This window comes from Mauremys reevesii, linkage group 3, assembly GCF_016161935.1.
Source record: "Mauremys reevesii isolate NIE-2019 linkage group 3, ASM1616193v1, whole genome shotgun sequence".
Classification (NCBI taxonomy): domain Eukaryota; kingdom Metazoa; phylum Chordata; order Testudines; family Geoemydidae; genus Mauremys; species Mauremys reevesii.
Window position 1 is genome coordinate 1,291,253 of NC_052625.1, and position 25,207 is coordinate 1,316,459.

Sequence of the window (25,207 nt, forward strand, 5' to 3'; positions counted from 1 at the left end):
TAACCCTAACCTCACCAAGACAGGGGAGTCCCTACATTGGGTCTGGTACAAAAGTAAACAGCTTGTGTACTGAGCCCCCATGAACTGGCTTCCCAAGAGTGGAAGAGTTCAGCCTCATGCCGACTTCCTTTCCTTACACAAACCAACAAGGAACTTACAGGAATGTTTCAACTGGAATAAACATGAGTGGGAGGTTTGCATGTTATGTTTTTGAGGGGCTTAAGTATATTTGATGTCTATTGCCATTTCATAACACTGCATCCAACTGTAAAACACACCTCTTTGGACCTAGTTTTGCCAGTTACTATCTTAGACTTAAAGCGATCAGATGGAGAGTTTGTGGTAAAATTTTAATTGAAAAAAGGTAGAATGGATGTGAACACATTATTTACACAAATCCTAATTTGCAGATTACATCAAGAAAATGGCAACGTTCCTCTAAGGGACTTCACAAATTTTACGGTTAAATAAAAATAGCACACAAGACTGACTCCTTGTAAAGTAAAGTCTAAAATGGAGCTCTCCCCTTCTACTGGTCTTCAGCATGTCTTGCTTCTTTAAATAAGATCAGCAACTGAATTAAGAGAGAGAGAGAGAACATAAATTAAGCCTATGCTGAACATGCTAAAAATGCAGCAGTACTACAACTAATGCACACAACTGCTTCAGCCTCTTCACTGGAATACAAACACCTCTCAATCCCCCAGGATTTGAGTTTACAAATGGCCAAAAACTTCAGTACAATAAAACTGAGTATTTTAAGTTTCCCTATTTGATTCTGTTGAAATAATATTTTACATAGTGATACACAACTAGGTTAGGGGGCAGCTGCCATTCTGCCCAGCTGAGCTAGGAGGAGTCACATTTGGCTGCACCCTACACTCACCATTCATGGGCATCTCATCAATCTGGGTAGAGTAGTACTGTTCAATATCACGCAGGATACGGATGTCATCATTCTTTACAAAGTTGATGGCAACACCTTTTCGGCCATACCGACCTGATCTACCAATTCTGTTGAAGGAATGGATCCAGCATTAGTTGAGTGGGTAGTCAGAGTTGAATCAGACTTAATACAAGTAGCCATTCCTGTACCTGTGTATATACAGTTCTCTGTTGTTGGGCAAGTCGTAGTTAATGATCAGGGACACCTGAGGAACGTCCAAGCCCCTGGCCCAAACGTCTGTAGAAATAAGCACGCGGCTGCCAAGAGAGAAGAGCAGAGTTATTGCACTCCGATCCCACTGGAAGGGTGTTGTAACCACCATCTTCCTGCAGTGCACTGACAGGCCGAGTGTCACTTATTAACTAGTTTCCTAAAGCTGCTAAGAAAACTGTTTCAAACAGCTACAGTCAAACTCCAATTTTACAAACATGAATCTTATGACTAACCCATTATACAAATCATTTTCCTGACAAAATACACATTCCTTCATCAACATCACATTTGTTATGCATAAGTTGACATCCCTTTATACTAAATGCCTTCAGTGCACTGCAAATGGATTTCTTGTCCTGCAAAGCAATGCAGTGCACCTGTTGCAACTTCCACACTGGAGATACTCAATTGTATAAACTCCTTGATCCCCTATTACTTCATCAGACGGGTTCTACTGTAATCACATTGCTCACGCCATCCCCTCGGTGACAGGACAGCTGGTAAGAAGCTCATTTTGATATTTAGCAGATGGAATGAGTCATTTCATGTTCTGCTGCTTCAGCAGGAGGCTCCTTCTAGGTCTCCACAGGGGGACCCAACTATCTGCTTCCTCCAGGGAGAACTCGGCAGAATACACAAACTAGAGCTTTTAGGGAGGGTCAGGGGAAGAAGGGAGCTGAAAATCTCCAGTACAAAGTATCACATTCAACAGCAGCTGCCTGGTATGGCACAGTCAGAGGCAACTCCTTCCACATGCTGAGAAATGAAGCTCAATCTCTGCAGCTTTCTCCAGCTCCCAGATACTCTTACTAAATACCATGGGCTCATTCTACTTCTAACACCACAGTTCTCCAGCCAGCCTACGCAGAGGTCCCTCACCCTGAGGTGCTATGGAAGGGCAGTCCAGTGATCTCAGAACTCTAATATTTTCATCTTAGAGCTTATTCTAGAATCACCAGAAATGAGGATGAAAAGGTGAAGGGGGCTTTCAGGACAGAGATGCACAGGGATAGATATTGAAGACACAGTTCAGCCACCCTCCAATAGGACATGGGGAAGGGAATCCTGGTCTCATGCTGTAACACCATACACACGAGTATTAAGTCACTTGCCTTGCCCCGGATCTGAACTCTTTCATGATGGATTCTCTCTCCTTCTGTGGCATATCACCATGCATTGATGACACTGTGAAGTTGGCTTCTCTCATCTTCTCCGTTAGCCAGTCAACCTGCACGCACAAAGAGGTAGCCAGGGTTAGTTCTGTACATGTACTATCACGCTGTTTGTTCCTGAAATAATAGTTTGCTAGTCATGATTGAAGAAGCACGCTCTTATGGAGCTTTCATGAAGAAGTGCAGATGTTAGAGAGAGCCACAAGACATCTCCACGACTGCTTCTGAAGATTAGACTTTCAGGAGGAAACAGCAGTCAGCATCCTGCCTGTGGAACATCAAGCATTTCCATTATTTATGGAGCATGGGCCCAATGCAAGGTTCAGTGAATTCTATCCTAGCAACACTGGATCACTGATTTGAACTAACACCTGCAAGACTCACTACTAGCTAATAAGCAACAACCAGGACTAACTCCACATGGGGACAGCTGGGTCCCTTCAATATACTTGCCTGGGAGAGAGAGCTGTTCTAGAAAGAGCAAGCTCCACTATTCCTAAACATCCGTGAGTGACAACTCATGCTGTCCCTAGACGCCAGGGAGGGGCATGCAGACCTAGCAGTGGTCTTGCCTGTTTGATGGGAAAAGCTGTATTCATCTCTCGGCCCCCCCGACATGGAGTCAGTGAATTTCCTCCTGTAGTGTATCCATAGTCTCAAGGGGACTTTGGACCTCTACTTGCTAGTCAATTTTACTGTTCTAAAAGGGCAACTCCACCTCTGATCGCAATTCTCTTCATGGACAAGATGGCGATAGGACAGCACATAACTGGTTACGGACTAGCTTGATTTCAACCTAGCCAACAAGAAACCCAGTGCCAGGTTAGCATGTCTCGAACAGGCACCCAGTGCCATCTGGTTCTAGTTTCAAAAGCTCCTAGCTAAACAGTCTCAAATCAGGGCACAAAATCTCTTTGCCAATTGGTTCCACTGCCCATTACATGCTGCTTTAGTCAATATCAAGTCACGATTCATGTTGGTTAGTTAAAAGACCTGCTAGGCAGTTCAACAGCACCATGATTTACAATTCCCTGGGCTGCTGCAGGCAAATTTGACAACACTTCCCAGGCCAGGTTGGAGGGAAGGGGGGGGGGGGGGACAATGCTCCTCCTCTTTTCAGCAGCCTTCACTGGCCAGGGCTCATCCCACCCAACATGCCTGAGCCAGGAGTCTCGATCAGTGTCACCAAGGGCCAGCAGGTGTGGGAGGTGAGAGACCACGGTGATCATCTAGTCTGACCTGCATAGCACAGGCCACAGACCATCCCCACAATAATTCCTTTTTGGACTAGAGCCAATCTTAAAAAACATCCAGTCTTGAGTTAAAAAATGGCTAGTGGTAGAAAATTCGCAGATCCCTCAGCAGATTCTCTAGTTCTACTAGGGACAACCTGGAAAGTAGTAGCTAGAAGAGGGATCCTAACATTTGAGTGGAATTTTCTTTGGCATATCCACTCAAGGCTTTTGTTATTAAAAGCCAATCGCCATGAGCAGGAGGCTGCAGTTTAAAGCAAGAGAAAATACTGAGGTTAGCAGTTCCCAGGGCTAACAGTTGGCCTCTCGTCTTCAGTCTCACATTATTAGATACTGATAACTGATAGGCCGGGGGAACAACACAGCTACCATTATAGACAAACATGAACACGTGTTGCTGCCATACCTTCCTCTTGGTGTTACAGAAGATGACAGCCTGCGTGATAGTGAGTGTGTCGTACAGATCGCACAGCGTATCAAACTTCCATTCTTCCCTTTCCACGGCCACAAAAAACTGTTTGATTCCTTCCAGAGTCAATTCATCACTGCACACAGAAAAGAGCCATCGTGTCTTTTAATGGGCAGACACTTCAGGGCAGGCTGTAAGCCAATACATTCAACCCACCAGCCACACTGAACAGAGTTGATACTATTGTCATACACTGTGAATTGCTGATGTTTTATTTATACAAGGTCCTACATGCACATGGTGCTTTACAAAGCAGACCGAGAGGGAGACCCTGCCTGGAAGTTCCATTAAGGCTCTGAATGCAACCTGTTCCATGTGACAGGGTTGTGTGCATGTACTGAACCTCAGTGAAGGGCTAGATGCGTCTGCATGTGCTGACCAATTTGTGGGACTGGGCCCTAAATCAACAGGAAGCAGTGATGCAGGGGAGACTAAGGGTCATGCACCCGCTTATGTGGAGTGATGCACACAACTTAAGAGTTATGCAGATTTGAGGAATGGTTCATGTACTGTTTGTGGTTCAGAAGTGTCCTTGGGGAAGTGTGCTTTAAGGATGGACGTAAAGGTGACCCACATGACAAAACTGAGCTTGTGCCCTGCACACACTACAGAGGACCCAAAAGGTGAGGTTTTCAGTGCTGCTGCTTTTGACATTAGGAGCTCTGTCAGAAAGACTTGAAATCTAATGTGATTGTGACATCACAAGAGAGATGGCTAAGCACAGGGAAGACCCATTACTTAGCCTGTTTAGAACTCTAGTTTTGTTGCCACCCATAGAACTCCAATGTATAATGAGTATTTGGGACAAGAGAGGTCTGTTAAAGATCCAAACACCCCATCCCCTTTGGTTTGATGTGAAAGCTGAGACATATCAGACCCCCCCACTCCCTCTAAAGTCTTCCAGCAAAACCCAGGAAGCGCAGATTGAGCTTTCCAGGTATTTCCAAGGTGCAACACTTTTTAAACCTACCTCACAATTGTAAAATGTGAGAGGAGGCATCAAAATATCTTGTGGGTCACCTTTACAGGAGCAAGAGGTGGCAGGGCAGGGGTGAAGAAGGGATCTCTAGGAGGAGGGCACTGCACAGGAGAAGGCCATGAAGAAGAATCAGAAGTGGTTTGGGGAGCAGAGTAGGAGCTGCCAGCCAGGCTGAAGGAAAGCTGCAGAGTGCTACGAAGTGGAGATGTTTGCTGCAGAGGGCAGCTGTTGGAAAATGAACAAAACTATCCCAAGTTTTAGGACAGAAGGTCTGGAAGCTGCTTGGCAAACAGCCGCTAACTAGAAGAAACATCTGAATGGGCTTTGCACTTTAAAGCAAGTTTACAGCCTTAACCAATCCCTTTCTAGTCCAACAAGGAAGGATTTTGAAGCAATCACATTCAAAAGCCATCACTTACAGAGGAAGACTAATTCCAGAGACTGACTAGAGCCCAACTTCTGGTGGAACTCGAGAGCTGCTTTTCTCGTGGGAACATCACTCACCGTTTAACCAAGATGCGGATTGGGTCAGTCATGAATTTATTGGTCATCTCCAGGATTTCGTGAGGCAAGGTAGCGCTGATCAGAACCACCTGAGTAGCTGGGGGTAGGTATCTGTACACATCATAAATCTGTTCTTTAAAACCTGCCAAAGCAAACCAAATAGCACAGCAGTGTTAATGTTTGCATTTTCTTTGAACACTTTTCTTACACTGACTCTGGAATTCAAAATTAAGGTTACACTTAAAGACAAACATTAGGAAGTAGTGAATTCACAGCTAAAGTCACCCAAACAACTTCAACTCTATCTTATCCCCCACACTTCAAAACCACTGTACTCCACAGAAAATGGAGATAGGAAGAACGCACACCCCTGGAATCAAACTAAGGGATCTCCCACTGTATCAGGTTAGGTGTAGCAAGTACAGCCATAGGGCTATTGATGTTCTAACCAGCTACATTACACGCCCTTTGGCAAGAGGATTCCCAGTGCTGTGCACACTAGAGCGTGAGGTGGAGGGAGGAATGCAAAGGGTATTTTTTACCTTTATTGAGCATCTCATCAGCTTCATCCAAAACCAACATTTTGATAGCACGAGTCCTTAAACTTCGACGACGAATCATATCTGCAAGGTTCCAGTTCAGTATCATGAAAGTTTCCAGCGATACAAATACTTGCAACACTTCCTAACTTCCACTATCAGACAGTTCTACTTATCTACGCATTCCGCAAACCATCCAATCCAGATGGCTTCCCAGCTCCTTTTGAAAGCCTGCAGTGAGGGAGTTTCCACAACCTCCCTAGGCGTCTGTTCCATAGCCCTACTCTTCTTACAGTTCGGAAGTGTTTCCTGAGGTTTAATCTAAATCTGCAGTGCTGAAGTTTGAACCCATTGCTGTTTGTCCTGCCCTCTGTGGCAAGAGAGAACAGCTTTTCTTCATCTTTTTTATGGCAGCCTTTCAAGTCCACTACCATGTCCCCCTTAATCTCCTCTTTTCCAAACTAAACATACTGATACGTTATAAATACAACCAGAACCGACACTTGTTGCCAGGCTCAGAGTCTCCAAGGACTGAACAGGAGGGATATTCAGCCCAGGAGGTGTAAGTCAGCACTGAGGTACATTGGCAGGGCAGTGTGAGAAGCCTGCACTGCTACTGGCCGTGCCATGCCTGCACTGTTAGAGGAACAGAGTCTCCAATATTGTCATCCAGGCACCTTTCAGTAGCCATAAAAATTGAAGTTATTATAGAGAAACCAGAAAACAAAGCTGCATTGGTACGCTGGACTAGCCAAGAGAGGAGTAGTGGTAGCTAGTTTTGAGTGGAAATATATTGCCGAAAACTTTTTACAAACCACAAAGAATTCAAATTGTTTTTTAATTGACTAGATTAAAAACAAACAGTTGAGTAGCTTCAACTCCTACGCCTCCCCCCTGAGCCTCATACCAATTTCTGGGCATGTGCAATAACATTTTCCTAGTAAATTATTCTCTTCCTTGTTGCTGTTCAAATACCACACAAACAAGGGAAAGTGATTAGTCAGGGGAAGTGAAATTGACTATACAGGATAAACTGAAAAAACAACAAAATGATTTCTGTCTCCAAGTCTTTCAGCTGGAATGATCTTAGAAGTTACTGTTAATAGTTGGTAAAAGTTAGAGTGTTTAGGTTTACGGTGTCCCTTTAAATGGAGTTTTCATACCACTTCACATTCACAGGAGCAGAACAATCCCTTAAGCATGAAGCATACAAAATTTATCCTGAACAATTATGTGTATCTTGGGTATTAAGCCAGATATGGCATTGCTAACCAGTGACCTCCTTACCAAACACACGGCCTGGTGTGCCAGCAACAACATGCTGTCCGTAATCCAATTTCCGGATATCTTCACCAACGTTTGTGCCTCCAATACAGGCATGACACTGCACATTCATGTAGTCACCAAGAGCAAGAAGGCCCTGTGTCAAGTCAGCATAGAAGAAACATTTAGACAGTTTACAATAGCACCACATAAACTATTTGCTATGAGATCCCTAGACAGGTCCTTCCCCGTTTGCAGCACTCCACTATTTACATGCAGATCTTTCCAACCACACACCTTTCTGCCCCCTGCTCCAGCCTGTGGTGCTAGTCCTGTGCTTCCTCTGTAAAGCAAGAGTGTGAAAGGGAGGACTGCTATCATCTTTGGAGACACTTTGTATGCAGAAATAGCAGCACGGACACAAACATCCCACACTGATAAGGGAGTTTCAGGACCATGGGCAGGAACGAGTTGGTAGGTCAAATCACAAGTGTCAGAAAATTTGCAGCTGAATTTAAACAGAGGAATTACAATCTGTATAAATGAGGCAACACTTTCTCTGATTATGGCATTTCTAGCTATGTACGAGTTTCTCAGTCACAGGATTCAAACTGTGGGATTTTTTTGAAGTTCCAAGAAAGAGAAAATGCTATGGTGCCACATTCCAAAAATCCAGGATAAAAAGCTACAGAATCAAGGCAAAGGTTTCAACACACTCCACTGGATATCTTCTAAGCCTGCAATCTCCCACCCAGACTGGACAGAAAAGATGAATAAATTCAGCTTCACAACATATCCAAGAGATCTGCACACATCACAGCTGTTTTTACAGAAGGTTCACTGCAATGCCAAAAAGTTAATTGTTGCAACATGTGAGCATAATAAGAGGAGAAACAACACTGTACTGTCAGAGATTCTAACATTAAGAGCACCAACTGTACCTCAGCAACCAACAAAATATGTGCTTCTGGGCTAATCAAGAGTTATTCCTGTGGAATATCAGTAAACCAGTAGTATTATCAATTTGTTACTATACCTAATACAGTATTAGATACAGTAAGAAGTATATGTACCACCCACTTCATTTTCCATGGAGGAAAATCATCACTGAAAACCCACACAATGCTAAAAATTCACCAACTGTTCTAGTAATACTGGGCACTTACCAACGTCTGTAAAACATTGGTAGGAGTTTACAGGCACAAAGAATGTGCTCAGTTTGGCCGCTTCAAATGTTCTTACCTTTTGAATCTGTACTGCCAACTCCCTAGTTGGTGCTAAGATCAATGCCTGGGTTTCACGGACCTGAATGAAACAGACAAATTGAACAAGTCCAATATCACCCAAACATAACAGGGGCAGTGGGTCCCGAAGGACTTGGAAATGACAGACACGAAGAAGGATTCAGCATAAATTTTAGTACAAAATGCGTAAGGGTCAATCAACTCATCTGGGAAGTTGCTCCTGCTCAAACCCACGCACACGAGAATACCTCCCTGTGTAAGTCACATTCAACAATATCATCCAGCAGTACGTTTCACTCCACCGGCTTGTTTTTCACTATCCTAGCTACAACCAGACACTAAGTCCTACTTTCTGAAAACTACTAATTATGAATGTATTTGTTCTTTGCTTGCACATGAATATGATGGTGTGTCCTCCCCACACCTGCCCTGAAAGGGAGGCCAGAGGGGCCAATTAACCTATTAGGGGTTGCAAGCTGGGGGGAATTAAGACAGAGAGATGCCTTAATAAGAAGCAGCTCACCTGTGCAGGAACCAGCAGGGCCTATATAAGCCAGAAAGCTGACAGAGAGGGCTGCAGTCACTCCCTAGGAAGAGGGAGGAGTGTTGGCAAGCTTGGAGTTGGGTAGTTCACAGTTCCTCCCTGCAGGGAGGGAGGAAGGCTGGCAAACCCAGAGAGGGGAAGCCAGGAAGGTAGGAAAAGGCTGGGGGGGGAAGCAGCAAGGTATAGACTTGGTTGCTGATGAGAGGGCCAGCCCCAGGCTCCCTTACCAGCTGCTGAGGAAGTGGCAGTGGCTGTGTCTGGCCAGTGAGCGGAAAGACTACCTGAGCCCATTTGTCAAGAGAGACTTTGCTACCCCAGAAAGGGGAAACAAAGATAGTGAACTGGCTGAAGGGCTAAGTTGCAGAGAGGAGGCTGTGGTTCCTGGTGCAAGAGGACAATGGGAGAGAGATTTCTACAGGAGGACACAGCACCTGGCAGAGCTAATCCCCAAGATAACCTGGAGGAGGCACCACTAGCGGTGAGTGGACTTCTCATGAAAGATGGAAACAATTTACCAGATGATTCCTCAGGTATAGTTTTACTAGTCAAAAATCAAAGCGATTACAATTTACATCTCTTCCACTGGGAACACTGAAAATTTTAAGGAAACATCCCTGAGAATTAAGTTTAGCATTTGGAAAATGTGAATTTATTTTAAAGTTACTAAACTGCAGGGAGCTGCGAGAGGAAGAATCAGACTCAAGTGAAGTCAGACTGTAAATGGACTATTGGTCTCTTTGTAACTGCTTGATAGTTTACTTCAGGATTTATAGAATGTAAATGTGAGCATTTGGGGAGGACGGGGCTGATAAAAATCAGCTTTATTGTGATGAAATTTCAGCATTTTTCCCTTAGAGAATTGTGGCCTATGGAGGTTCTTTAAGTCCCATGAGTGGACCCAATGAACTCATGGGTTGCTTGCATGGGAAAGGTGAAAAGAAAATGGCCATGTCTGTCTTCCAGTGACACCTATTAAAATATAGGAATACAGCCCAGCAGAGCTCAAGAGTTAAATTCCTGCAGAAGTAGATTTTAGGCAAAATCTGATGAAATTAAATTTGACAAATTCCACTGCCTATGTTAAAAGATTTCAGTTTAAAGCTTCACTCATCCAGTTGTAGTCTTAACAATGAATGCATACAAATTATTAAATCTATTTCAAAAGTTTCATTTTAAAATTGTAAAATGTAGTATATTTAAGTGCTGAAAGTTACCTGAATATCCAAACACTGTAGAACAGAGATGCAAAATGTTGCTGTTTTGCCTGTTCCAGATTGTGACCTGGAAAGATAAAGCATTTAAGAACCTATTTCTGAAGAACACACACAGCTAATTTTAACATTTCCCCAAAACAAAGCTAACTTTTCTCTCAACAATGTATCTTACAAAATTTTAGCTAACATGGTTGTCATTTGCATACTTAAACAAACATTTGACACTAGTAAATCCCCAGCTCTGGAACCCCCAAGTCTCTAAACTAAGGGACTATTAGCCTGTGATGATGACTGGGGAATGATTTTGCATCTTTGCAAAACAGGTCATAAAAGGGCAGGGAGAGGGATTGGTAAAGGTGTTTTCTGCTTGTATTTTACCATAGATCTCTCCAAGAATATCAAATCTGCCTCCTTTGCTAGAAGACTTTCCTGAGAGTCTTAGAGCATGTTTACTAGGAGCTCACATTTTAACTGAGGGCATATCTACACGCACCGCTCTGCAGCGTGTCTGGTGAAGACGCTCTATGTCGACGGGAGAGACCTCTCCGACTGCCTAATAAAACCACCTCCATGAATGGCAGAAGCTATGTTGGTGGGAAAAGCTCTCTCACCGATGTCACACTGGGCACACGAATGCTTATGCCGGTGTAACTGTTGCTCAGGGGGTGGTTTATTCACACCCCTGAGCGACGTAAGTTATGCCGACAGACTGTCGCGTAGACATAGCCTAAAGGTGTAGTGCTAGATCTTTACCCAATCCCTGTATTCAAAATGTTAGTCACTGAAGTTAAACAGGTGTTAACCCATGACTTAAAATCTCTCTACACTGCTCCACTTCCACCCTCTACACTTGAAATGTCACCATTTCCCTAGTTCTAGCTATCCCAGGCACTGGTTGAGACAGAGAAGTTTCCCACCATTGGTTAATGGTTCAGGTCCACTGGCATTAGCAATGCTGAGAAACTACCACTGTTTTAACATATTGATTCAGCCTGCTCTGAACAGGGTTATGACAGTAGTTTTTAAACACTGAAAGCCAATCCCAGGGCTCTTAGTGTTGCTTACTCCAGGGAAGAATCACTGAAAGCAACAGTGAAAGATTTTCAGACAGCCCTGTCTACACTAGGAAACTAAGTCTTTTACAGCAGAAAAATCCCAAATTTCTAAATTAAAAAACAAGCTGATTTTGTAAAACCCTTTAATACTCCCTACTTACAAAGCAGCAAACATCAGGCACGAGCACATTTTTTTCTCCTTTTGTAGTGTCAACTTTAAGCCACTAGATAGACATGGCTGACAAAGGGGGGGGGTCCTACCAGAAGGCCCAGCTAGACTATCACTCAGGTACAGCTGAACACCGCTTGGGAGCTTGTCTACATGACATCAAACCACACAACACAAAGAACTGTAGCATGCTTTTTGTAATGGGTGTAGCAAATAGCATAGCCTTTTCTGCATGAGCTCCCAAGCAGTTGTCAACCCTGGTTAAGGGCAGCCTAGATAGGCTCTCTGGCTGACCCTCGTTGTCAATTGTGGGTCACTTCCATAGCTTTGACAGGACCCTACTGCAGGCAAGAACTTGAGTCTTGAGATTGGTTATGAGATGGCATCGTGACAGTCAATAGGGGTTAGCACTGGCATATTAGGTGAAACCAAGGTTTCATCTATAAAAACATTCCATCAGATTTTAAAACCAGTAAACTTCCTAAAACTTCAAAGTTCCTCAGTGTAAACAAATGTACACAATTTCCCATGGTAGACAGGGCTAGATATGTTACATATGCCCAATCCTTCAAACTTTTGCATATTCACTTAAATGAATGCATAAACATTTACCAGATTTGTGCTTTAATATAGTCTACAAGTTTCAGCAGTGTGAATAAAAAATTAAAAATCTATTTTAAAATGTTTAATTTTTTTTTTAAATTAAGATTGAAAAAACTTAAAATTTGAATATAAAAAATGTTAAGGCCAAAGCTTACTATAATCTCTTAAAACGTTTAAATAAAAATGCTGAATCTGGGAGCCTCTAGCAAAGACTGAGTTAAAGATCACTCTTCTATATAAAGAATCGGAGGAGAGGGAAATTACCTCAGATGTTAAAGCTTTATAAATATGGCACAATATCATGTACTTAGGGCTTATTTTATTAATAAAAATAGATTTTATGCTGTTGTGATATTAAATTCCAGTTACCATCCTAATGCAGCCTGACAAACCATGAGCAAAATGTTAATTATGTAGTTTATACATTTTCAGTGTGTATCTTAAAATATTATTCTATATAAAGACAGTTTAAAAAAAGTACAGGTAGTTTGAGCACCCACATTAACATCTGAAAAAAATGTAGTCTGCAGAAAACCACAGAGTCAAAAATAAGGGCTAGATCCTGAAAATGCATCAGTGCACATACAAGTACACCAGGGCAAATCCATTGGCAGAATCTAACCCTCATTTTCCCCAACACTTGTATTTTCAACAAACATCAGCAATCAATGTATGGACAAGTACACAAGGCTATGGCACATGCATCTCTTACAGTGCTTTCCTTTTAAGAGAATGGTAATAAAATTAGAAGCAGTGAACTATTATTGGGGGAGGGGGGGCAGGACATTTCATCTGTGATCACATCTAGACTAATGTTATTTCTGACCTCTGCTTCTGTATAGCATTTTTTTAAGGTTGTAGATGGTGAATTTTCATTCATGCAATCAAAGCCAACAAGAAGTTGTTAGTGATAGCTCATTCTTGAAACGTTTAAGGTTTATTTAATACCACTATTTTAAAAATCTAAGAGGACCTTGTTAGCAACTTAGCTTATCTTCCCAATCTTTCAAAAAAATAAAGCATCTCCATTCTCTTCCTTCAGCGTAGAATTCCACTTACTGTGCAATCACATCTCTTCCTTTGATAATCTGCTTGATCGCTCTCTGTTGAATAGCGGATGGTTTCTCAAAACCTAGAACGTTGTTTTAAACAGAAAGAGACTTTAAAATTTCTTCCCCTGTAGATATCAAAGTAGTGTTGTAAATACTTCATAAAGCAAAGCACCGAGCGAAGTGTAAGGAGGAGATTGGCAAAGGCGAGTGGGCGACACACGAATGGCTGTTACAGCGGCCCTGTTAAACCAGTGTAATTGCAGCTGTGTGTAGACACGTCTCAGGTCGGCTTTCCCCCGTAACCGCAGCAGGCTGAGCCCTACCACGGCCACAACCGCCCCCACACGCCTGCGCCCTGGCTCAGCTACAGCAGCTCTCCCCGGGGCCGCTTCCGCGTCGAGCCTCGGACACGCTCCCGGCGCCCACGTTAGGCCCCAGTTCGTGCGGCGGCTCCGCGCACACCCGGGAGCGCGGCCAGAGCCGGGAAAGGGCAGCAGCGGCCGCTCCGACCCCGGGGACTCCGTGCCCCCAGCCGAGGCGGGCGAGGGAGCCCCCCGGGCCCGTCCCTCAGCCCCCCGGCCCGTCCCTCAGCCCGCACCGTAGGCGTAGATGCCGCGCAGCAGGTCCTCGCGCAGCCCCATGGTGTCGAAGGTGGGGGTCACGTCCACCTCCTCGCTGGTCTCGAACTCCACCTTGGTCATGTCCTCCTCCTTCAGCAGCCGCTTGCGGGCCGAGCCCGCCGCGCCCCCCGCGCCCGACATGGCCGCTCTGCTGCGCTCCGGGAGCCCGGCCGCGCCGCCACACGATCGCCGCGCGACGCGCCCCGCCATGCGCCTGCGCGCCGCCGCGCGAGGCCAGCGCGTAGAGCGTGCTCCCTCCCCACGTGACAGGGGAGCCCGCGCCTCGCTGCGGAACTGGCGCTTTCCCCTCCCCTCCGGGGCTGCCCTTCCCTTACGTCACGGGGCTGTCTCCTCCCACCCTCTGCTGCTAGGGCTGCCCCTCCCCTCTCCCATGGGCCTGGCTCCTCCCCCCACTCTGCTGCTAGGGCTGCCCCCCCCACCCCCCACCCCATGGAGCTGGCTCCTCCCCCCACTCTGCTGCTAGGGCTGCCTCCCCCCACCCCCATGGAGCTGGCTCTTTCCCCTGCTCTGGGCAGGGTGACCGGACAGCAAGTGTGAAAAATCGGGATGGGGGGGGGGGGGTAATAGGAGCCAATATAAGAAAAAGACCCCAAAATTGGGACTGTCCCTATAAAATCAGGACATCTGGTCACCCTAGCTCTGGGGCTGAGGCTCCGCTGTTGCAGATGTGCAGTGCAGGGCCCTGTGCATTCCTGTGCAACTCCCTGCTCACAGCATGCATGCCCATAACTAGGCTCTCTGAGCTCCTACACTTGCCTCAGGCATGTGGCCTGGGTGCAAGGAATCTCTGACCACCCTCCCTCCCTCTCTCACTGCTGCACCTGTGGGGGGCTCTGAGGCCGGCACAGCAGCAGGCACTGCTGTACAGTGCCTGTTGTGGGGTACAGGCTGCTATTTCTAACTGTAATGCTTGTCACGGAGCTGCTCTAAGCCAACGGGCTCTCCCATCAGCTTAATAACTCCTGTCTCTGCAAGAGGTGGTAGCTATGTTGTGAGAAGAAGCTCTCCCGCTGACATCGTGCTGTCTACACCAGTGCCTACACCCTGAGTGACATAAGTTATATTGAAGTAACCTGTAGTGCAGACAAGGTCTTTCTCTTTTTCCCAATAGGTGACACATCTGATTTCCCTACTGCATGCCATCTGCACAATAGGTACAGTTATACAGTCAGAGCTGATTTGCTCAGAATTTATGGGACATCCAAACATGAATAATGAGAGGTTCAGATAATTGGAAGAATTACTAAGGCCTTGATCTTGCAAATACAAATCAGTATTTGAACTCAGTAGGACTAACTTATGCATGGACTGATTTACCAGCCTAAATATATGCAGGCTCAGAGTTGTAGTGATTCACAGAACAGAACACAACCATACCTAGCATCTCTATAGTCAAAAGGACTGCTCAGATCCTGTCTGTGTGGATGGATAGGAATGATCATTACCCCATTGTACTGATATGAACATAAGAGCGGCCATACTGGGTCAGACCAGTGGTCCATCTAGTCCAGTATCCTGTTTTACAATGATTGCCAACTCTCCAGGATTGGACTGGAGTTCCAGGAATTAAAGAATGTCATTTACTGAAACCCTCAGGAATACCTCCAACCAAAATTGGCAACCCTAGGCCAATGCCAGATACTTCAGAGGGAATGAACAGAACAGGGCAATTATCCAGTGATCCATCCTCTGTCATCCTCTCCCAGCATCTGGCAGCCAGAGGCTTACACTCAGAGCATGGAGTCCCATCCCTGACTATCTTGGCTAATAGCCATCAGTACAACTATCCTCCAGGAACTTATCTACATTACTTTTGGAATCCAGTTATAGTTCTGGCCTTCACAACATTGACTGTGCATTGTGCAAAGAAATATTTCATGTTTGTTTTAATGGGGAACCTGGAACAGAAAAGTGAAGGCCACATAGTAATTCAGTGGCAAGCTCCAAGATAAAAGCCTGCTCTACACTACAATAAGGGCTTGTCTACACTTGAAATGCTACAGCAGCACAGCTGCAGCACCTCAGTATAGACACTCAGCTCTGATCTACATTAAAACTTTAGGCCAACCCCTACATCGCTCAGGGATGCAAAAAATCCACACCCTTGAGCAATGCACTTAAGCTGACCTAACTCGTGGTGTACACAGTACTTAGTTGACAGAAGACTCTCCTGTTGGCATAGGTAATCCACCTCCCCAAGAGGCAGTAGCTAGGTTGATGGATTTTTTGTGCTGATAGTTTTCTTGATGTACTGAGATATTGCATCAATTTTTTTATTCATCATAGCAAAATATCACACTGAATATCACCGCTACTACTATATAACTCATCTTAAATTGGTGTCCTCCCAAAGGATACTCAGGTGTGTGGATTTTTCACACGTCTGAGCTACCTAGTTTGGTTGATTTAACTTTTGAGTGTAAGCCTGGCCTGAGTGCTCCTTAAACTCAGGAGTGACTGAGGCCATGTCTACATTACAAAATTAAGTCGACCTAATTTACACTGGTATACAGCCGCCACTGTAATTACATCGCTTGTGTGCATTCACACTTTGCTCCTCCCCAGGAACGCTTGTATGGGTTGTACAGTCATTGTGGGACAGCTCCTGAAAGCCATTAACAGTAATTGACATAAGCAACGCAGTGTCTGGACTGACACTGCATCGACCAAATCCATTGACCTTGACCGCTTGTATAGGTGGAGTTATTAAGCTGGGGTAGTGGAGCAATTACATCAGGGGGAGCAAAATGTAAGGTCAGCTTTACACTACCACTTACTTCGGTATAACTTACGTCGCTCAGGGGTGTGAATAAGCTGCCCCCACGTGAGGTACATTACACTGACCTAAGCGCCGGTATGGACAGTGCTGTCGGTGGCAGAGCTTCTCCTGCCAACACAGCTACTGCCTGTCTGGGATGTGGATTTATTATGCCAACAGGCACACTCTCTCTCCTGGCAGCATAGAGCATCTTCACCAGAGGCACTACAGTGGCACAGATGCAGCACTTCTCGTGTAGACTAGCCCTAGGTGTAAACACTTCTGGAGCTGGCAGGAGGCATAAGCAGACTAAGCAACTGCTCAGGGCCCCCAGCAGCTCACCCCCCCCCCATTAATTATTAGTATGGGGGGTATTCCTACGTAGGGCCCCCAGGGGACTGGCACCCCCATTAATTATTATTATAGCTGGGGGGGGATATTCCTGCTTAGGCCTCCCAGCAGCTCATGCCCCCCCCATTATTAGTATAGCTGGGGGGATGTTCCTCTCATAGCCCCCCAGGGGCTGGCACCCCCATTATTACTGTAGCGGGGGGAGATCTCGCCTTAGGCGCCCCAGGGGCTGGCACCGCCATTATTAGTGTAGCGGGGGGGGGATGTTCCCCTCACAGCCCCCCAGGGGCTGGCACCCCCATTATTAGTGTAGCGGGGGGGGGGGGGAATCTCACCTTAGGCGCCCCAGGGGCTGGCACCCCCTTTATTAGTATAGCTGGGGGGATGTTCCCCTCACAGCCCCCCAGGGGCTGGCACCCCCATTATTACTGTAGCAGGGGGGAGGGGATCTCACCTTAGGCGCCCCAGGGGCTGGCACCGCCATTATTAGTATAGCTGGGGGGATGTTCCCCTCACAGCCCCCCAGGGGCTGGCACCCCCTTTATTAGTATAGCTGGGGGGATGTTCCCCTCACAGCCCCCCAGGGGCTGGCACCCCCTTTATTAGTATAGCTGGGGGGATGTTCCCCTCACAGCCCCCCAGGGGCTGGCACCCCCCTTATTACTGTAGCAGGGGGGGATGTTCCCCTCACAGCCCCCCAGGGGCTGGCACCGCCAGCTCCCGGCTGAGGACAGACGCTGCCTGGCGAGGCCCTCGCCCCGCGGCGCGGCCCCGGCTGGGCCCAGCTCCCGCCCAGGCTGTGCTGGGCAGCGGGGCCCCGCGGAACAAAGGCCGGGGCCGGCGTGCGTCGCTCTCCCGCCCCAGGCAGCGCGGGGCCCACGCGGGCCTCCCGGGCGCCCTTTCCTGCCGCCGCCGGCCGGAGCGGGGCTCGGGCTGGGGCCGGGGCCGGAGGCGGAGCCGGGAGCGGAGGGGCGAGTCCCGGGCACGGGGAGGCGGGAGGCCGGGCAGAGCCGGCGCCCCTCAGCCCCGCGTCCCGCCCCGGCCCCAGCGGGCACCTGCCGGCACGGAGCCGGGTCCCGAGCGCCCGGAGGCGGCCGTGAGGGGCCGCCCCGCACCCCGGGGCGCTCCGGCGGGGAGCTGCTCCGGGGTCACTGCCGGGGGGCCTGAGGGGCGGCTTGTGCCCGGGAATCACCCGCTGCCTCTTCCCTCGCCCGCCCCCCCTCCGCAGGGGAGCCAGAGGCCCGAGAGCGCCCAGATACCCCGGTGATGGGCGGCAGCACCAGACGCTGAGACAGGTGGATGGGCGCGACGTGACCTGCAGCTGAGGTTGGTTCCAGCGTGATCTGTGTTGTGGCTCAAGGGATTGGGGAAGCGGGTTTGTTTGTGCAGTACCTGTGCGTGTTCACAGCCTGTAGTGCTGTCTAGGGTGCACAGTCACTCCCTCCTGACCATCAGCCCTTCCAGCCGCCCTCCCCATGGGGTTCTGAGCTGACCCCGGGATGGACCTGGGCCGGGGACCCCCTGCGGGATCAGGGCTTTGCAAAGAGCGGTGTTAGCTTGCTGCAGCAGCAGAGGCAAGCGAGAACGCAGAGTAGTTTGGTGTTGTGAGTGGTGTTTTGTGCAGTTTGGTGATAGGGCAGTTCAAGCCTCCAACTTTCCTCCCCTTGTGATAATAACAGCCCTGATGTGGGTTGTGCCCGCAATCCTTGAGTCCTGTCTCTGTGGAAACATTGCTGCATCCTTAAGGGTGTGTAAGCCTGGCCATTGTTCAGTACAGTTGCTCTGACTTGTTTTCATGTTAACTCTCTGAGCAGTGCTTCATGCTCCCTCCAGAATGTGGGATGTTGCTGCTCCATTCTGGTTTTCCCCCATGCCTTGCCTGAATCGAAGGGCCCTTAGAAAGCCAGGACATGCCTTGCAGTGCGAAGCTGGAATGTGTATGGTGAAAGGAAATGCTCTATTGCTGAGATTGCTTGTCCGCTCGATTCCTTTGTGAACTGTGTCTCAACAGGGTCAAAAATGGTGTGTGGGTGTATGTGGGGGGAGGGGGGGTCTAGTTCCAACACCATTACACAAGGTACGCTGGGCCTCTGTACACTAGGAAGCTGACCTGCTGCTGATAAATGAAGTCAGCAGCAGGTCCCTGAGAATCAGAAACAAAAACGGCTTAACTGTCAGCAACACTTGTTAACAGTAAGTCACTTCACTTAATGTAGAGGGACCCTAAATTGCCTTGGTTTTGTCAGCTTAAATTTTCCCTTTTCTTCCTTCTATTTGACTATTTTGCACTGAATTTCTTTGTAGCCTCATCTCTGAGTCACTCCCATTGACACAATATTGGCTCCTTTGTTCCCACTTCTAGCTCCATAGTTGCTATTGCCTCTGTAGAAAAACTTCAGTGGGAGGAGAGGGAGGGTGGAAAACAGTCCATGTGAAGGATGAGAGATGCCAGGAGAATTCCAGAGATTTCAAGGTTGGTAGGGCCAAAACAGTCAGTGCTCATTTGGTTTCTTTTAATCCCACTTCAGGCTCAGACCTGAGGGTTTGTGCTGGGTTATGTGGTGGGTGGGTGTTTGCCTTTTTTGCAGATAAATGTACACAGCTGATGATGAGTATCCTGGGCAGTCTGGCTACCCTCTTCTCACATCTAGCATGTGAAAGGGGGACACCTCTACTTGTTTGTAGGAACAGGAGCTGAATGAGACTGAAGCTGCAGAACTATGGAAGTTTCCCTTATTTCCATGACAAATCTGTTTTTCCTTAGTATGAGTTTAGAGCTCATTAAGGTCTGGATTGTGCCACCCTTACACACATTGAGTAATAGTTTTCTCTGTGAGTAATCTGGTTCTATGAGGATACTTGCAGAATAAAATACTAAATGTAAGCAGACACTGCAGAATCACCAGAAATGGAAACCAAAGTCCTTGATTTATACACGGAACAGGGACAGTCTGGAGAACGCCAATGTGTCATGCAACCCTTGTAGTGTTGTAATTGTCTCACTGTGCCCTGGTGCTCCCTGTTTTATTAGCCCGTTGTCTGTCATTTCATACTTAGACTGTCATCGTTTTGGCACAGCGACAGGCTCTGTTGTGATTGTGCAGTGCCTAGAACCATGTGGCTGGGTCATCTAGGGCAGTGGTTTTCAAACTTTTTTTTTCTGGTGACCCAGTTGAAGACAATTATTGATTCCCATGACCCAACATAGCTGGGGATGAGGGGTTTGAGGTGTGGGAGGGGCTCAGGGCTGGGACAGACAGTTGGAGTGTGGGGGTTGCAGGGTGGGGCTGGGAATAAGGGGTTTAGGGTGTGGGAGGGGGCTCTGGGGTGGGGCAGGGGAGTGGGGTGTGGGCGTGGGGTCGGGGGTCGGGGCTGGGGTGCAGGGTCTGGGGTGGGTCTGGGGATGAGGGCTTTGGGGTGCAGGGGGGGCTGGGGCATAGGGTTGGGGTGCAGGAGTGGGTCAGGGCTCTGGGGTGGGGCTGGGGATGAGGGCTTGGGGTGCAGGAGGGGGGCTGGGTTTGGGGGGGCTGGGGCAGAGGGTTGGGGTGTGGGAGTGGGTCAGGGCTCTGGGCTGGGGGTGCAGGCTCTGGGCTGGGGATGAGGGCTTTGGGATGCTGTGATAGCTCCAGTGGTGCGGAAGGAGGTGCCTTCTGGCTGTAGGGTGTTTCACCAAGGGAGCATTTAAACAGATACTCTCTATCTGGGCACAATCCAAGGTGTCCATTGTGGCCCATAGAGCCCTTCATGGTTTTGGTTCCTGCCGTGGGGTTGTGCTTGACCCTTTGGCTGGCATCAAAGCGGTGCTTTTCCTTGCTGTCCTGCCTGGCCTCAGCCTAACGGCCAGTCTCAGTGGGGATCCTAGAACCTCTCTGGTCCCTGTCCTGTTGTGTGGCTGCCATTTTATCTGCTTTCCCTCCTGAATCAGCTGTGTGGCCTCGTCACACCATCGCAGTGCCTCTCCTCTGACTAGAAGATGGGCTGTGTGGCGCTACCCCTCCTCTCACCGGGCGGCCACCAGGAATGCTCTGCGAGTTGGCCCGTGATGACGCACTGGGACCCTGCGGGTCTGGGCAATGAATGTTACGTGTTTTCACTGTCTTGGGGTCTCCTGCCTGGCAGCACGCTGTCTGTCTTCTCTGTGCCCGTGGCTCTCCTGGCTGCAAAGTCCAGCGTGCTGCTGAGTACATGGGGCCTTGATTATTCTGGGGCCTTGCTGTCTGTGAACAGCGGGACAATGGGACCAGACTTTCCCCTTCCCCGGTCTCACCATCAGAGGTCACCATAGTCTGTGGATGAAATGTCTGGGACAGGAGATCAGAGGGCACCAGCCACTACTACCAGTGCTGCGATCTCCTGTCCCAGGGATTTCATCCCGGTGGTGTGGGGGAAGGGGAAGTTTAGATCCCATTGTTGTGCTGTTCCGAGTGTTTCAAGTCCTGTGCATGGCTGTTGCGGAGGTAAAGTGGTTGTTTCTCCTCCGCGTTAGCATCTGCGAGGTTTCCGGTGGAGAATCTGGGTCGCTGTTATCTGGAAACAGTTGAGTGGTTTTTGCTGTGATAAATCTCCAAGGTTTTCTAGGGCAGAATGTTGCTTTGGGGTGGCTGGTTCTGTGGGGCCAGATGGGTAGCAGGAGGGGATAAAAAAGCCTTGCGTTTTAATGCCTTACATTTGCAAGGCTTGCTCATTCTGCCCCCTTGCTGACTCCCATCAGGTTGGCTGCAGTATGCTGTGGGATGGGCGAGGAAGCAGAGAACAAGTACGTGTCCCAGCTCAAGGATGTTTATAACAGCTGCGATACCACGGGCACTGGGTATCTGGACAAAGAGGAGCTGACGGAGCTGTGCCGCAAGCTCCATCTGGAGAAGCAGCTGCCGGTACTTCTGCAAACTCTCCTGGGACGCAACTGCTTTGCCAGGGTGAGTAGCTGTATGCGACTGAATGCAGTTACACGCTCCGCTGTGCAAAGGTTAATTGATTTCAAAGAGAATGTGAAAATAAATAAAGGAAACTCAGAAAGTTCTTAAATACCACAGACTAGTACCGGTCTGTCTGTACCTAAAATGCCGGAGTCCCAGCTGGCGTGAATCTGTGCGGGTTCTGTTGACTTTAGCCGAACTATGCACTGACGGACACAAGTTCAGACTCTGGCCTCGGGACTGTATAACTGCTGGCAGGGGTCTGTAGGTGAAGTGCAGCAAACTGACTTAAAAGAGGCAGAATGAAAAGCTTGTTGGCTATGAATAGCAGAGCTGTGCGGTTAGGTTGACTGTATAGATCACATGCTGTTGGAAAGCACTTGGGCTGGGTTGGGCCCTGTATTATTTAATGGCTTTGTCCCAACTCTTCTGGTTTTAGAAACATTAACATCTGTTTTTGTGGGACCCGGGCAAAAGTGCGGACGCCTTTAACCCAACAGCAGATTGTCTTAATGAGAGAAGTTCCTTACCTGAGTGCTCACCTGTGCCATAGTGCTTGGCTGCATGGGGAGGAGGGGGGCGCTGGCAGCTCCAGGGACTCCTGCTGTGCCTACATGTGCCTACTGTGGGGTTCTTACACCTTCCTCTGTAGCGGCACCATGAGAGATGAGATGGGGGAAAGATGGCTTGTGTCTCCTGCCCTGCTGCACATGGCATCAATGGCCCAGCTGCTCCTGCATGTAACACCCCTGCTGGTCCAGCTCACACCAGTTCAGTTCCACTGCTGCTCTTCTAGCTGCCCCTGTTGGGGCGGTGCTAGTGGGAGGAGTACTGGGGCTTGTCTACACATAGAGGTATACTGGTCTAACTACGGGCTTGTCGACTCTACAGACCTAGGCTACATAGCTCTGCTGGTAGTGCCCCCTCCAGGGGAAATGCAGCATAAACCCACAGGAGGAATTCTCCCCACATAGCTACCCATCTGTCTGAAGAATGTTACCTATGCGACAGAAGTGCTCTTCTGTTGGTCTCGTTGTGGTTACACTGGGGGTTTTGCTGTCATAGCTCTGTTGGCTGGGGCGGGGGGTGGTCCCCATGTTCCTAGCCAACATACTTATGCTGGTAAAACTTTGCAGTGTAGATGAGGCCTTAAAATGGAATCTTACCATCAATGTATCTAAGCCAGTACAAAAGGCTGTGTGGAAGGACTCCTACATCAGGACAAACATGGTTGAGTCAGTTAAGACTTGATCAGGAGACAGTTAAGCTCAAGCAAAATCAGCCCCTCAAAGCGAAATGAGTGTCACCCAGGACTGCAGCAATTTAACTAAACCAGTGCAAGCAGTGTGAACGATGCCTCTGCTCCCTGCTCCCACCCGTGTTCTCCTTCAGGACTGGCTGGCTGGAGAAGAGGAGAGGGTCGCAGAACACTGTCACTCTAATCTCGTTAGAATTGAAGCCACTGGTTCCCAATGGGCCCGATCCAAAGCCCGTTGACGTCGATGGATGTTGCTTTATTGCCTCCTGTGGGCTTTGGATCAGGCCCTCTCGAGAGCATGGTGTTAGCTCGGCTAAAGAATTGCAATTGTTGGAACTCTTGTGAGGAGAGGGAGGAAGGGAGAAGAAAAAAGAGCAGATTGCTTTATATTGGGGCAGATGGAACATGCTCCCCCTCTTGCCTCCCCCACCCCAAATCCACCTCTCCCAGTGCTTTCTTGTGATTAAAATGCTATGCTATATTTTTCATGCTGACAAAAGCATCATTAGACTAACCGGTCCAGTCAGTTTATGAAGGGCAGTAGATCCCCATCCAGCAGTCAGTCACACTTCCCTGTAATCGTGTGCAGAGACACTGGGGTTTCACTGAGGGAAAAGCAGGAGTCAGAAGTCTGGCTTCCACAGCAAGCTGGCGGGGGAAAGCTCGGTGCGTTCCAGGCCTCTGGGTTTCCTCCCGGCAGTTATACATTCCTTCCACCTACGCTTGTGCTCAGGGGGTAGTGAGATGCGGGAGCGGAGGCGCCAGGGTGATGATATATGTATGCTGGAGGCTTTGACCCTCTGGGGCATAGCCGGGGGGGACTGTCCCTGAGAGACACTAGAAAAGGGGGTGCAGTTTAGGAGCTACTTAATGCAAGAAATGAGGCCGTCCTGTGTGCGTCGCTTTGCCCTGTTTTCTGCCTCTACATGAGGTGATTCAGGCTCTTGGAGTCAGCTCCTTCCTCGGGACTGACTGACACACTGCTCTGGCAGGAGTTGACCTTTGCCCGTATGTTTTGTCTGTCTGTCTCCCTTGCTGTTTGTGTCTTCTCTCCTTCCCTTCCACCTCCCCCAAATCTGTCTGTCCTCTTCTCCCTCCTTGCTGTCCCCACTTCACATGGTTTTGAAGCGATGTCCCGTTTTCCTCCTGTGTCGGTGGTGTGGAGGGGGCCCTACACGGGGTGCATTTAAGTCCCTGTTAAAGCCCTGCTTCTGTCATGCTGCCTACAGCAAATCTAGCAGATTTATATAAAAGAAATCCCTGTTGCCCTTCCCGCAATGTGTCCGTCCTTGGCATGAGTGCCTCGGGCTCATGGGCTGTCTCTCCTCGAATGGCTGGAAACACCTCCTGGGTGCTGGCATAAATGAACAACGCTCCCGTGATGCTAGGTTTGCCTCTGTAAAACCGGTCTCCAGCCGGAGCTCTTCCTCCTGCTCTGCAAGCACAATGGTCGTGAGGGCTCTGCAGGCAGCGTGGAGAGCAGCGCCCCGTGGGAGCCGTTCCCGTGGCCTGGAGACAGAACCGTCAGCGTGGTGAGGGCTGTGACGGCGGGACGAGGAGCCAGGGTTACAGACTGTTCGGTGGCCTAACGTCTCATTTCCTTGCTTCTGTAGCCTTGTGTCAAGTATGGTGTGTGGGCTGGCGGGAGGGCGAGGGCAAGCTCGGCTGCTTCACAACAAAGTTTTTTCTGCCTAAATTTCCTTAGTTTTCAATTTTTTTAAGCAGAGGATGAGGACTGGTCCGGGGGGAAAGGGCCGTTTGTGAGAGGGGCGTGGGTCTGAGCTGCTGACAGGGAAGACTTTATCCCGAGGCAAAGATTTTATGTGTCTGCTCTGCTGACATGCTCCTTTTCAGGCCTGATGAATGAAATTAAGGGACATTACCCAGTGTTTATTTAACAAAAGTGAAGATTTCCTCCAAACGAATCCCTCGCCCAGTTTTTGTTAGAAGCCCTGCTTTTCAAAAGAGACAAGCGGACAAAAAATGATGAAGCTGCCACAGACCAAGCTCAACAAGAAATTGATTTGAAAGCCTTCCTATAAAAAATGGGTGAAAACCAAAACT

At 48.4% G+C, this 25,207-nt stretch overlaps 2 protein-coding genes across 5 annotated transcripts in view; one reads left to right on the forward strand and one right to left on the reverse strand.

The window, feature by feature from the left end:
* Positions 1-333: 333 nt before the first annotated feature.
* EIF4A3 (eukaryotic translation initiation factor 4A3) lies at positions 334-14,123 on the reverse strand. Its single transcript, XM_039531196.1, has 12 exons — positions 13,818-14,123; positions 13,227-13,299; positions 10,341-10,407; positions 8,581-8,643; positions 7,363-7,495; positions 6,079-6,159; positions 5,537-5,678; positions 3,991-4,129; positions 2,272-2,387; positions 1,096-1,203; positions 887-1,014; positions 334-574 (listed from the first exon to the last, which is right to left on the reverse strand). Exons 1-12 carry the CDS (start codon positions 14,047-14,049, stop codon positions 558-560), a joined length of 1,299 nt encoding a protein of 432 aa, XP_039387130.1. The 5' UTR covers positions 14,050-14,123; the 3' UTR covers positions 334-557.
* The window catches only part of NINL (ninein like), a 59,617-nt gene continuing 43,561 nt past the window's right edge, over positions 9,152-25,207 (forward strand). Inside the window, exons 1-2 of one of the 4 annotated variants that reach the window (XM_039531189.1) lie at positions 9,152-9,604; positions 21,681-21,885. In XM_039531189.1, the coding sequence (XP_039387123.1) occupies positions 21,703-21,885 (183 nt within the window). In that variant the 5' untranslated portion in view covers positions 9,152-9,604; positions 21,681-21,702. Of the gene's footprint in view, positions 9,605-18,009; positions 18,296-21,680; positions 21,886-25,207 lie in introns of those variants that run through there. The other 3 variants (XM_039531191.1, XM_039531188.1, XM_039531190.1) reach the window with 3 other exon arrangements.